Raw genomic sequence first — 14,447 nt, forward strand, 5'->3', positions numbered from 1 at the left:
CTGAAAGCATAGTGACTGCTTGTACAAAGTCCGCGTGCGACGACAGCAGTGCACACGGTGCGCCACCTTCAGACTCCAAGTCATCATTCACAGGGCAGCAGAAACCTGACAAATGATATCACCGTCGAATTCTGCTCATGTCAGTACAGCATTGTCAGCACCTGAGAAATTTTCAAATGAGACGGTGTCTGGAATGGCAGTGCCGCCACTGCACAGGTCTGTAACATTTTCGGTGTCAGTAGGGAGCACATCAGGTGGGAGATCCTGGGCTGCCACAGCATCCCGTTCATCCGTTGCAGCAAATCCAGCATGCCAAATGCAGTTCTGTAGAGTGACAGGGGGTCAGCGCTTTCAAGGCATCTGCAAGCATGCTTATTGCCGACAGAAGGCCAGCAGTGTACTGCTTGCTGGCATCAATGCATAGGATCATTAGACTCAAGGGGCGTGCTATGCAGAAGGCCTTCAAATTTTGTATATCGCCATGGTCCGGGGGCTGGAGGACGCTCGTGGTGTTGGGCGGCAGGAATTCAATGTGGACTGACTAGAGATCATGGATGTGACTATTTGTGCCGCAGTAATCCACAAAGAGCAATCAGTACCTTCTAGTTTTGAAATTTGAACTTCCTGTGTAGTTTGCTACGTGCACCGCAGTTATCCACGAAAAGCAATACCTTCCAGCTTTGCGATTTGAACTTCCTGTAGAGTTTGCAAATGTAGTTGCTGAAGAGCTGCTTGATCCACGTATTTGTGTTAGCCTCATACCACACGGGCAGCAACTTCACTCCCTTGAAACACCCCGGGTTTTTAAACTTTCCAATCACGAAAAGCAGAAGCTTCTCCATCCCCAACATGTTGCCGCCTACCATTATTGCAACGTGCTCTTTACAGTCGCCGACCGATTTTTCGGACTCGAAGGGACCCGAAAAATGGTCCGAATAATCGAACAGTCCGAAAAATCCGTGAAGTACAAAAAAATCACTTTATTGAGATGAAATCGGTTTAAAAATGTCAGATTTTACCTTGCGGAAAATTTCTCTTGCTGGCGACGATTTGCGCCTGTATTTGTGCCCAAGTTGTGCTTTCACTGTACACGCTAGACAGCAAGTAACAGTGTTTAGTTGAATACTTCCCATGCTTTTTGACGGACCTGGCGGCACTGGCGGGGCCATCTTGTCCACAACTCGAATGTGCACCACACCGCTCGTCAAACACACGCAAAGACGAGGCACTTTTCGTTCAAAGCGGTGGAACCGCCGGACGCAATCACAAAACGGCGAATGGATGTAACTTTGTAAAGACTGAACTCGGTCGACACGGTCGGAGAAACCCAAGTGACTAAACGGCGAATGGCAAACGTATGAGACCGCTGCGGTGCCTCAGTGGTTAGGGCGCTCAGCTACTGATCCGGAGTTCCCGGGTTCGAACCCAACCACGGTGGCCGCGTGTTGATGCAGGCGAAACGCAAAGGCGCCCGTGTGCTGTGCGATGTCAGTGCAGGTTAAAGATCCCCAGGTGGTTGAAATTATCCCGGAGCTCTCCACTACGGCACCTCTTTCTTCCTTTCTTCTCTCAGTTCATCCTTTATCGCTTCCCTTAATGCGCGGTTCAGGTGTCCGCCAAGATGTGAGATAGCTACTGCGCAATTTCCTTCCCCTAACAACCTATTTTCAACGTACGGGACAAGCGATAACTAACTGCCCGCTACAACGTCAGCGACAAAAGCAAGTTGACGGCGATGGCAATCCGACTGCCACCTCGAAGTGTCACAGATCGCAGGGACCTCTACTGGCAAAAATGAGGTACTGAAAGTATGTCATGCCAATCCAACTGCAGCATAAATCCACCTCAATCCAAGATGGCGCCTTTTGCGCTCGCGAAAAGCCGATAAGATGGCCGATTTTGGCCTGCAGGCGACTGAAATTAGTCCGAAAAATCGAAATTTCGGACCTTTGAAGTCCGAAATATTCGTCACGAATATGTATGTGCTTCTATGGGGTGACTGACGGTGCCTCTTTGCCTTCTGCTTCAGAAGGCCTCCAGACACAGGAATCTGCTTTGCGACCGTAGCACACAACCACATGTACAGCTGAACCCCTCAATAACGAAAGCCCTCAAGAACGAACTTCCATAGAGTTCAATGCATTTGCCCCCTCTGAACAGCGAAGAAGAGGAAAATATGCAGCGCGAAAAACGCATGGACAACAGAAGAAAGACAAACACAAGCGCTGTCCATGCATTTTTTACGCTACATATTTTCCTCTTCTGTGATGAACCAACAGGCCCGAATTACCACCCTTCAACAGCGAAGAGGTTTTTAAAAGGCAGCCCCGCATTAACTGAAGTTTGAAGTAGTGATCTGCAACATTTTTTCGGCACATCAGCCAGTTGGGAACAGAGAAGTGGCAAAACTGCAGCAGCACACTCATCAGACAAGTCGGAGCCACTCATTTCTGCCAACATGCACCGGCGTGGCCATTGCTGTTTACTTTCTGTCTATTCAGTAATGATGATAACGAGATTTTTTTTTTTGTTCACTGAAAGTGGCTTTTTGCAAGGCCGTCTGTTGGCAACTACACACGCATGTGACGTTTCACATGACGACACCGGCGGCCAACCAGGGAAGCATCTAGGCGGAACAATGAACCCTTCTTATTCTTTTCGCAACCACGCCGGCCACACTATCTCACCGTCTGCCTCGTGCACGCCGAATTCGCCCGTGACTTGCTTGTGCCCTGTGTTATTTTGGCCTGTCAGAAATATGCCGCCCCCTGTTAAAAAGCGCAATTTTTTTATGCTGCAGCAAAAGTCTGCTATCATCGCCGAAGCTGCAAAAGGTAGAAAGAAGTCGGACATTGCGGAGGAATTCAGTATCCCGTGCAGTTCACTTTTTACGATTCTGAAATCCAAGAACAGTTTCATGGCGACACTTCAGAACGGCGCGCATGCACAGAACAAGACGGTGGCAACGCCCGTATTCTAGTGGTTCCTCGACAAGACAGTGAACAAGATGCCTTTGTCTGGAAGCCTTCTGCAGCAGAAGGCGATTGACTTCGCGTGCATTCTGGGGCACAACTTTAAGGCGAGCACAGGATGGCTAAGCCGATTTAAAGCATGGCACTGCATCGTCGCCAAAATGTTGTTGGGGGAGTCTGTGAGCGTCGACGCTGAAGCAGCATCGTCCTGGATGCAGGAAAGTTATGAAAGCATAACGGACGAATACGAGCCCTCCAAAATTTATACTGCGGATGAAACTCACTTTTTCTATGAAATGTTGCCATCGAAAATGCTCGACCTGAAGGGACAAAAATGCCATTGCGGCAAGCTGAGCAAAAAATGGGAGACCATTCTTTTGTGTTCAAACATGTATGAATCCGACAAGCGTCCCCTCCTCGTGATCGGCCAGAGCAAGATACCACGGTGCTTTAAAGGTAACCGAAGGCTTCCGGTCGAGTACACTGCTAACCAGAAAGCTTGGATGACGCGCGCAATATTCTCCAGCTGGCTGGAAGCCTTTGATGCGGATATGCGGAAGCAGTGCAGGTCCGTCTGCCTTTTTTTTTTTTTTGGATAACTGCGGTGCCCACCACATCGAAGACAGTGTCCTGACGAGCATCCGCTTGATTTTTTTTCCTCCGAACTGCACATCCGTTATTTATTCAACCTCTTGACCAAGGGGTTATTAAGAGCGTCAAGTCTGCGTACCGGAGAAGACTCATCCGGTGGATGTTAAAACATCGAAATGAAGCGACCAACAGAAAGTAATCTTTTCATGGCGCTGGAGATGCTTGCCGGGGCATGGATTGCTGCTTTGGCCACCCTTGTCCAGAACTGCTTCAGCCACGCCGGTTTTGTGGCTGGTTAGCACGTCTTAGCAGAACCGGAAGCGAGCGTTCCCACAAGCAGTGACGATCTGCAGCTACTAACCGAAGCATGGAACGCACTTCGCAGTGTCGATGCAGCGGTGCCAGACGCTGTTGAACTGGATGATTTTTTTTGTGTGCAGACACCGACTTCATCGTGCACGAGTAATTCAGCGATGACGCTATTATCGACAGTGTGTGCAAAGGAAATGAGGAGAGTGACGGCGAGGATGGTGAAGACCAAGCACAAGGAAGGAAAGTAAGCTGGCGTGATGTGCTTGATGCTTTTGATGTTATCTGGACTCCTCGGCGACCACGACGCTATGCATAGCTTATCAAGCTGCGAAGCCCGAGTCGTGAAGCTCCTGCACAGCAATGTGAAGCAGAGCAAAATAAGTTAATTTTTTTCATTAAATTTTGGTTCTGGAAAGTAATGGGTGTGCTTATTTGTCCATTTTCGCGACACCTAAATTCTCGCGGGAACGAAAAAGTTTTCCTTCCCGGCGGTTTTGTTATTGCAGGGTTCGGCTGTATAGGGCTTCTACAAACTTCTGGTGGCTGCTGTCTCTAAAATTCCCTTCCTTCCAAGATGGAGAAAGACTTGGTTGCTTTGCCGAGAATTGTGGTCCTGTTTTTCATATAATTCGAGGCCGTTTGCCTCAAAATTTTATATTCCTGAGCAACTGCACTCTGAAGCCGGCCGCTCTGCACTTGAACAACGGTGACCTTTTTCGCCACTAGGCACCTATGCCGCACTGGGATTGCCACAACCTCGACACAACACACAAGACAAACATCACTGCACCCGCACACCACCAACAACCATACAAACTAAAAACGTGGCCTACTTAGAGTGTCATACCCGAAGAAAGAAACAACATTGACTGCTGGATTGCCTAGACATGGCTTAGGAGACTAAGCTGAGATCGGAACTGCTGTAGCCACTCTACTGGAACATGCAGAACTGATGATGAAGAGCGGGCATTTGCAGTAGCACCACCTCATGGGGCAACAAGGAGGCTCATTTCAAAACTATGGCATTCAGTGGGTCGAACCAAGCTTCGGTCAGCATCGATGGGGGGCAAGTGCTGTAGATCAGGTTGGCTCAGGAGTGTCCGAAATTTCGGCTGTTGTTATACATTGCGGTCTACAGTCGCCAGCCGATTATTTGGACCTCACGGGGACCGCCGAAAAGTCCGAATAAACAAAATCAGAAAAACACTTCATTTGAACGCACTTTTTCAGGTCCCGCAATTGGCTGGAAGAAATCATGAATGCGCTGATGAACGCTCCTCTGTTTGCGCACTATCAGGTCCGCCTGAATTTCAGAAAGGGTCGTGCTGTCACTGTAGGTAACTGAAAGCACCGTCACTGCGTTCACAAGGTCCGCGTGCAGCGGCAGCAGAGCACATGGTGCGTCGTCACCCGACAGATTCGTCATCAGGCGGGACAGCAGACACCCGACGAATTATCTCATCACCGTCCAGCTCCGCGCATGTGAGTGTAGCACTGTCGGCAAATGAAAAGGTCTCAAAGGTAACTGCATCCGGGATCACCACGCCGCCACTGCACAAGTCCTGCAGCACATGTTCGGCATCTGTGGGAAGCACGTCAGATGCGCTACGGCATCCACTTCACCACCTCCCACAAATCCTGCGCGCCAAAAGCAATCTCGGTGTGTGGCTGGCGTCACTGCCTTCCAGGAGTCAGCAAGCATGCTGATCGCTGACAGCAGACTTACAGCATACTGCTTGTTGGCGTCGATGCACAGAACCATGTGGCTCAGCAGGCGTGCTCTGTATAGCCCCTTCAGATTTCTTATCATGCCCTGGTCCATGGGTTGAAGGACGCTCGTTGTGTTAGGTGGTAGAAATTCCAAATGAATGGTAGTCTGATCACCAATGTGGCCATGCGCACCGCAATTGTCCACAAAGAGCAATAATTTGCGGTTTTGTGTTTTTGAACTTCCGGTCCAGCTTCTGTACATAGCCAGCGATAAGATGCTGCGTTATCCACGCCTTTGAATCGGCTTCATACCACACGGGCAATGTTTTCACCCCTTTGAAGCATTTCGGGCTCTTGGATTTTCCGATTAATCGGGAGTTTTTCGCTTCCCGACATGTTGCTGCCAACCATCATTGTGACCCGGTCTTTGCTATGTCTTCTGCCTTGGCAGGGGTCGCCAGACACGGACAGTGTCTTCTTGGGTAGCATCTTGTAAAATAGGCCTGTTTTGTCACAGTTAAGACGTTATCTGGCAAAAACTGGTGCAGCAGCAGCTCCAGTCTGTTGGAGTGGTAATTGGTAACAAGAGTCTGGTCCATGGTACCACTCTCACCACACATCTTCTTGAAAGTGAGGTCATACCTCTTAAAATTGCAGAGCCAGCCATCCCTGAACTTGAACCCTTAGATATCCATTCGGAGTGCGAGGGTCTCCGCCTTTTGTTTTAGAAGATCGCCCGACACTGGGACCCGCTTGGCAACCACATGCCGAGCGCTGCTTCAAGTTGCGGGTGGCTGTCCTCTCTGAAATTTTTTCTCTCCAGCATTGAAGAAGACTTCGATTCTTCACTCAAAATCTTCATCTTGTTCTTCATGTAGTCGGATAGTCGGAGACAGCCTGCTTCGAAATGCCGAACTCCCAACAACATTGCTCTGCGGGCGGCCGTTCTGCACTTGATGGATCACAGCGATCTTCGCCATCGTCATCGTTGTGTATTTGCCACGCTTCTTAGCTGCATTCCCAGGCGTGAACTGTGCCAATGTCGGCGCCATTCCCGTATGCTTCGCTGGCCTCACTGCTAGGCATACACAGCACACGAGCAACGCAAGCAGAAAGAGCACCATGCCGCACGAACACTCAGATGGCCGGGCAAGCGGCTACTGGATTGGATAGGCGAGACCGGAACTAGATTAGCCATTGTACCGAAACACACAAAAACGATGATGATGAGGGAACGCTGCCACCACCGCCAGCTCGTGGGGTGGTAAGGAGGCTCATTTCAAAACAAAAATGGCGCTGACATGTGTCGGTCAGCGTCGGCAAGGCCAACTGCTGTTGTTAGAGTTGGCTCAAGGAGGGTCCGAAAAATCAAACGAGAGGCTGCAAGGCGTCCGAAATTTCAGTATTTGTTATACATTGTGACCTATGGGGAGAGTGATGGTGCTGCGAAGCAGTCTGAATAATCGAGCATGTCCGAATTTTTGGAGTCCGAAAAATCTGTCCGCAACTGTACATCAAGCTTCCCCAACAGCAAAAAAAGGAAGAACGAACCAGTGACGTGCTTCAGAAATGCCCAATAGCACTTCAGCGACTATATTTCAAACAATTATTGCAGTAAATGAAACAGTAGGTCAGGATGCTGTTTTGAAAATACAGCGAGCATTTCATTTAATGGTTGTATCAGCAGAGAAAGTCTGCATGAACACAGCACTGTGAAGGCCTGCTGCCAAGCGGTGTGCCACCATTCGTAAACATGGTGTCCGCTCAGTCGGCAGAGCCTCCTGCGTGCAGCAGATGGACACTGGTGCTCTTTCCTTCACATATAGGAGCCACCAGTCGCGGGGCGAGGAGCACGGGGGAAAACATTTGCAGTGAACACCGTTCTGATTGGCTCAGATCGCAGCAGCCTTCATAGCGCTGCGAAACAGTGAGATGGAGCAAAGTGTGCCCAACATGAAGCAAGCATGTGCAAGCAAGGGTGGACTGCTTTCAGGCATAGCAACAGCAGTCACAAAACAAGTCTGCATGGCCTGAAGCCAACACTGACAACATAAAGTAGCTTCAAAGAATCCCCAGTAAACTTGGCCAAACATTTACAATACCAAGCGCAAACCTTAAAACATGCTTAGCTATCTATTTCACCATCAATCCCAAACCAAAGCGAGCATGGGATATTCACTCCACTTTGCCAGATCCCACCACTGACACCACCTGTAAACACTATATTATAATACTATACAACCCAGCTCTCAATGGTGCAGACTTTTTTTTTTATTTTGATGACAAGGAGAGTCTTTTGACAGAAGCCACGGATCAAGAGAAAAAAAAAACTGGCAAGACAGTGGACGAGAGTTGGCCAGCCATGATTGGCCACGATGTCAAAAGCGCAATTACCAGGAAGCAGCTGGGAACTGGATGAGTCACCCAGCGATGGTGCAGGGGAGGGCACAGGAGAGGCTGCCTTGGAACTGCCGCTTGAAGCAGTTGAGAAGGTGCGCTGCCGCTCTCGCTGTTTCATGGACACTGGAAGGCAGATCAGGGAAGGCCTTGTCAGAAAACAAGTATAAAACAGACAAAACCAAAATTCCAGGCTTCCAGACAGCATCTGACACCATGGCATCTACATTACACAAATAGGTTAGTGGGAGAAATGAGTAGGCCTTGGCTGTTTTAATATGATAGCATGTACTCAACTCTCTGTGCCATAAAAATTGAAGGAACCGATAACTCAATTTTAAAGACAAATTTTTTTTCGATGCACAGGAAAAACTTAACATCTAATATGCCCAATTCCGCTATGGTTGTGTCAGAAGCACTGTAAAAAATTTTTATTAACATCGCACACATCCACATATCCCCTCTGGCACTGACCAACAAGGGTGTAGCACTAAATGGTGCCACTAAGGTACCAGGGTGTGTGTGATGCGGTCAGTACAGCCTTATCAGCCAAATGTGAAGGAGTTTGGCAGTGCAGAGTAGGAGCTAAAGCAGGTATGCTGAGAGGACATGTTTGCAATGTGCTAGCAAGAACTTGGTTAACAGAGCACCTGTGTAAGCAAGTCTCGTTCAACCAACATAGCTTGGAAAACGGACATAATTGGCATTAGAGGAAGTGCAATGAAAAGCACTACAGCACTCCATGGAGTATAATTAGTTTAAAATAAAAAAGGTCAGCATCCTTAAGATGTATGTTGTAGTTCGCTACCTACTGAGTAAGAGTTACGATCGGTCACAAGATAGAATTTGTTGTGCGGAAGACACGAGCACGGTGACACAACAGGATTTTTAGGTAGTGCAGTTGGCACGCTTCGACACACTGCTCCACTAATTCAGACAAATGCCAGCTGCAGACCAAGATGCTCTACCACTTTCTCAAGCTTAGTCTATTAACACTGCGCCTTCTGCTCACATATTGTCGCCAGCTTAGCAGTGCGGTTAGGTATGCAAGGACACTGACATCTGCAATTGCCCATCAACTTGAAACCATGCACAAGCATCATGAAAGTATGTCACAGCAGCACTTCCCACCACTGCCGTCATCATAAGCACTACGTGATCAGAGGCCTGCAGTTCATTCTGTTATTTCGGCCGCTATCACTTGTTTCTTTCCAAACAAACTTTGTTCTTGTGAGGTGTGATGCTTTTACAGTTCATTCTGCAACTGAAGAAGTGTGCAGTATGTCACAAGGAACAAATACACTTGCAGTTATCTACAACGAGATGGCTAATCTGACACAAAAGCGACTAGACAGAAAGGCCTGGCTGCACTTGACTTAGAGGCTCCCGCAGCTCTGGCTTGTATTTTTTTTCTCTCAACTGCAACCACTACGAAACACAACAATTCGTGCATTAATTACTCTTATATAAAGTGCTCTTGCTATAAAACAAGCCAAGATAAAATATGCGCAAATTTTATACACAAAGGTGCCATATACATCACCGGAGAAAAAAACAACGGAAACTGTATTTCTTTAATGGGAAATATTACAACCCCCTAAATGCAAGTTCAGTTCTCAAAAGATGAAAAAAGCCAGCCAAATTTTTAAAACGTAAAAACCGAAAAGTCCAACCCCCTAGGTATATAAGCATGCCGACTGTGCTCACACAACAAAAGCTAGCAAAACTAATAAGAATGGTGACTTTACCATGGACTCTAGCTAATTTTAACTAGTGGTTATTCCAAGCGATGCTTTGGTCTCCTCGATATCACATACATCAAAATAGCTCCCCTTAGTTCGAACTCCGCATTTACAACTTCTATACCTTGCAGTCTGCCACAGAAGAGACCTTAAGCACTGTATTTAATCGCACAATTTGTGCACTTTTTTAATTAAGGCTTCAAAAAGGAGGTGTGCAACTTAGACAGAGATTTTGCGAACAAAACCTACCTTAATTAAAACTCTACAAAGGTCATAATGCACAATTGACCCTCTAATTCGCACCCTGGCCAAAAAAATCTATTTAGTCACAAAGCCAACAGTGGGGGAAATTGAGATAAGAGGCAATGCAATCGATAGAAAATTTGGACACCTGATTTTTCAAACACGCTTGATTATCTGAACTTTTCCGTGGCCCCACAACATGCTTCACAGAGCCGATGTAAGGAGTGCTGAAATTTTGGACAAAGTCGCGGCAGTAGCTCAGTGGTTATGGTGGGCACAGCGCAGTTCCCATAGCGGAAGATTCGTTTTCGTGTTTGGACTTGCCCTGGTTCCCATGTTCGTCCACAATAGCTGGCAAGAAACAGTCAGTTCACATGGGGCAACGACGCTCGCAAAGACCAAGAGGTAACCCACAGGAAGACGCAAGCGGAAGCCAGTTCCTCCGAATGCACCCCCCCCTCCCACTATCGCGGTTTGCTGCCCCGCACCGCGGGTGGCATCGTCCAAGCCACGGTGGACACAGCAGTTGTCCCACTGCACCATTTTGAGTGCGACCACGCACTCTTTGTAGGCCATCCCGATGGCAATGGAAAGCATCCCATTATCTCGAATGGCAACGATAGAAAACAAATGGCCAAGCCTATCCAAGCTAGTGCGACTGATTCACCCTGTCCCATGACTCCCTCAGCGCCCGCGCCCGCCAATTCCGTTTACATCCAAGATGGCGCCTTTTATGGCGGCGGACAACGAGCTGGTTGTGACAGCGATACCCGCACGTTTATACTAGGCCGAAATAATGGACTTTCGGTTGAAAAACTATCTCCACAGTATTGTTGGCATCTGTATCAGTCCGCAAAATCGAACTTTTAGACCCCACAAAGTCCAAATATCAGCTGTGAAAATGTACATATTCCTATGAGGTGCGCGACGGTTCCTCAGCGAAGTCCGAAATATCGCGCAAGTCCAAATTATTAAAATCCGAAAAATCGTTTGGCTACTGTAGTTTGCAAAAGCAGAGTCAAATGATAATACTCACTTAAACTGTAAGAACCATCCGCCCGTCTAAAAGAGCCATCGTAGCAGGACTCGTTTGTAGTCACTTCTCCATCCAGGTGTCGACGATAAGGGCGTTTCTTGTCACCATGATGTCTCCTCATTTCTGCAAACAGGTGAATGAATTGTGCCAAGAAAGCTGAGCACAACTCTAGGTGATAACTAGGCGCCTTTGTATAATTGAAATGCTTACCACTAAACAACAGTGACACTCTCTTCAAATTCATAACAAAAGCAAACTTTGGCTTGAACTATGGCTATAAATATATTTTCTTCCTTTAACAGCTGCTTTAGCTTTTCTGCAAATCACAATGGTAGACAAGAATAATGACAAAAAATGCTTATGCAAAGGTATGCAATGCAAGAACCCGACAATAGCTGTTTGATAAGCTGTGCTACATGACTCCCCCACTTTCCTCACTATGCCACCAGTGCAGTGCCCTCTTGTGTCATGCCCAGGCACCCCTCTGCATTCTCGCTCTCCCTGTCCGTCACTCCCGCCTGTTGCATTGCACCAGGCCAGTCAGCACCCTGCTGGATCACATCTGCCATTTCTTTTCCCGTACTCCCGCCTGCCTTGCTGTACGGAAGTCTATGCCAACGCCAAGGATTTGGAGGTTTCTCCTGTTAAGTGACAGCAGTAAAGCTGAAGAATTGTGTTGCATTGGGTTTTATGGCGCATAGGCAACTAAGGTCATCATGCGCCAAGCTCGAGGTATAGGAGAAATCTCTGGATAATTTTATAGAAACGTAAAAATCGTCAGTGGTGCAGAGTGCTTAAATAGTTGGAATTACCTCATGATGATGAAGGAAAAAGATTCTAGAAATGGGTACTATTAAAAACTTTTAAAGGGGATTGGGTAACCTCAGCGGCCATCCTTACCAGGGCAAGGATCTCGAGGCTCCCAACCAATAAAATAAAGACCTCACCCTTTTTCTCAGGAATGAGAAATGGCTGAGGTGCATCACGCGAAGTACTGGGTCATGATTTAGATATTTTTAAGAAAACCAGCTTCTGTTAAAGATCTAAAAACGCAAGACATGTCCACAATTGCGTTATCACTCAAGAGCACTGCTGGATGATAAGGGATGCATTGGTTATAAAACTGAGAAAAACACTTTTTCCGTAGCTTTTCCATTTTAGAGCATGAAATTGAAACGTGATTGACTGTAAGTTCATCTCCGCATGTAAAAACTGGCTTGTCTTCTTTCTTTAGCAGAAAGTTGTGTGTAATGTGTGTGTGACCTATCCGGAGACTGCAGATAATGACCTCCTTGAAACGTTTCTGGTGCACACGACTTCCATTCACCTAGGACTCGTTTTATTAACCATAGTTTGTTATTTTGTTCGTTGTTCCAAGTGGACTGCCATTTTTTCCTTGCATTACTATGTCGTAAGTTCATGCAATCTCTATAGGGCATATTTGTTTTTAATTTGCTTGCCACAAGCTTGAGCAGTGCACAAAACTGCACTTTCATTGCCCTTTATGCTAACATGACTTGGTACCCAGCAGAGTCTTTATGTTTTGTCCTTGAGCTATGGCTGCTAAAATGTTGTGCATGAGGTCGCCAAGCAGCGAGGCTATTGCATTTCTAGAATGAAGGGCTGTGAGCACACTTAGCGAGTCTGTGTAAATAATACTGTTGGGGAGGTTCTCATTTACTATTTTTTCTATGGCTACACAGATGGCGTAACATTCCGCAGTGAAGATGGAAGTGCACTGTGGAAGTCTATTATATTCCAATTTCCCTGTACAACTGCGCTTCCAACGTATGCATCTGTTTTTAAACCGTCGGTATAAAATGCTGCGAAAGTAGTGTACGTTTCCTCAAGTGTGAGGAATTCTTGTATTATATGTTGTTGCGGAATTTGTTTCTTACGGAACTGTGTAAGAGTGAAATCACAGATTTCAGGGAAATTGTGCCATGGCGGCAGTGGACCTCGCCTTCGGGCAATGATTGGCAATATGTCTAGTATGCCGAGGTTCCGGCACATCTCTTCAAATCGCAAGAGGAGAGGCTGAATAGCTTGCGGCTTGTTGTTGAGTGTTCTAGAAAGGCACTTTGTGGTGATAGGGTAACATAGATGCTTATGCAGTGAACGGATTTTTAGAGTAAAGCTGAAGAGGCATTAAAGTAATGCGACCAGAGTTTCAGTGCAAGCTGTATGCGTGAGGGGCAAATGGAAGAAAAAAAAATATTAAATAGGGATGTGGGACAGGTCACACGATTCATTGGTCATGTGACCAACGACAACACACGTGACTTTGCTATGCAGGCTTATGCAGAATTTTATGCAGACGACAATCACAAGGTACGGGTATAACTGGCTCAATCCGTAAAAAAAGTGATGTTTTTGTAAGCTAAGCTTTTTCATTTGAGGCAAAAATCTGTGCCATATGTTTGTTTCTGTGGCAACCAGACTTCTACATATTCTTAGCTCTTTAGTAACCAGTTTTGAGCAACCATGCCTCCTTCACAATCGAGAAGCACAGTAATTGATATAACTGCATAACTCACTTGCAGATGACAGAAGTGTCTGGGCAGCATTGTGGGCAAGCTTTCTGCTCTTTTTCCGCGCCTGATCCACGGTGGTGATGCCTGTGACTTGTGCCAAACGAGACTTCCTGCATTACAAAGCACAAAGCATGAAAAGCCTTGCCAACAACATGACCAGCACTGGCTGCTACTAAGGAAGGGAATTGGGGGCATGCAAATATGCAATAATTCGGTCTGATAGTTAAGTACTCGATATTCGATTCGGTCGAAATGTTTGGTATTTGGAATTGACCAAAGTATTCATCTCCAACAAATAACGCTTCTGGAACGCTTGCTTCATGTGGTTTCAGTTCAGCATACCTCCTTTGGGACGGCACCACAGTGTGCGCACCGGCGCATATGACGGAGTCCATCCGCGCACGCACGCGGCAGAAGACGCAAGCAGGTGCCCAGACCTGTACCTGCCGATGTCTACGCCTGCACTTCCACGGGACCAGTCTGAGGCGACAGTGGCTGCCGCAACTACTTTTGTCCGCGTGAAATTCGCTAATCATGCTTGATGGTGTGAGCACGAAGGACAGCTAGCACAAGACACATGGAGATGCACGCCCCTCTCCAATACCTGACGCAGGGTGGTATTCGACGCGTGGTGGGTACATCTAACACTGTCATAGAGTCACCACTTAAAGGTAGCAGTTGCACAATGACACAACTGCATATTATACGTATTGCATATTATACGTACTGACTTCTAAACTTTCTAATGTATAAAGATGTATGTTTCTTAATCTTCCACTGTATATGCCTTGTAAATAGGGGGCCCGAAGCTTGTCAAGTGGAAACTTCCACTTTTTCTTCGAGCCCTCCTCGTCCTCCGCTAATCTTTTTGTGAGGAAGAAATAAAATTATTGATTGATTGATTGATTGA

The 14,447-nt window shown here is 47.0% G+C and overlaps 1 protein-coding gene and 1 long non-coding RNA gene across 4 annotated transcripts in view; one reads left to right on the forward strand and one right to left on the reverse strand.

The window, feature by feature from the left end:
* LOC144136424 (uncharacterized) overlaps positions 1 to 14,447 on the forward strand; it is a 29,741-nt gene that overhangs the window by 9,726 nt on the left and 5,568 nt on the right. The window contains exon 2 of one of the 2 annotated variants that reach the window (XR_013315612.1): positions 13,870 to 14,441. This is a non-coding gene — a long non-coding RNA (uncharacterized LOC144136424). Of the gene's footprint in view, positions 1 to 13,869; positions 14,442 to 14,447 lie in introns of those variants that run through there. The other variant, XR_013315613.1, reaches the window with a different exon arrangement.
* The window catches only part of nsl1 (non-specific lethal 1), a 119,847-nt gene that overhangs the window by 6,118 nt on the left and 99,282 nt on the right, over positions 1 to 14,447 (reverse strand). For both annotated transcript variants that reach the window (XM_077668727.1, XM_077668726.1), the window contains exons 4-6: positions 13,541 to 13,647; positions 11,004 to 11,126; positions 7,980 to 8,108 (exon numbers count right to left, since the gene is read on the reverse strand). In XM_077668727.1, coding sequence (XP_077524853.1) covers positions 7,980 to 8,108; positions 11,004 to 11,126; positions 13,541 to 13,647 — 359 coding nt within the window. The remainder of the gene's footprint in view (positions 1 to 7,979; positions 8,109 to 11,003; positions 11,127 to 13,540; positions 13,648 to 14,447) is intronic.

The sequence above is a fragment of the Amblyomma americanum genome, chromosome 6 (genome assembly GCF_052857255.1).
Source record: "Amblyomma americanum isolate KBUSLIRL-KWMA chromosome 6, ASM5285725v1, whole genome shotgun sequence".
NCBI lineage: Eukaryota > Metazoa > Arthropoda > Arachnida > Ixodida > Ixodidae > Amblyomma > Amblyomma americanum.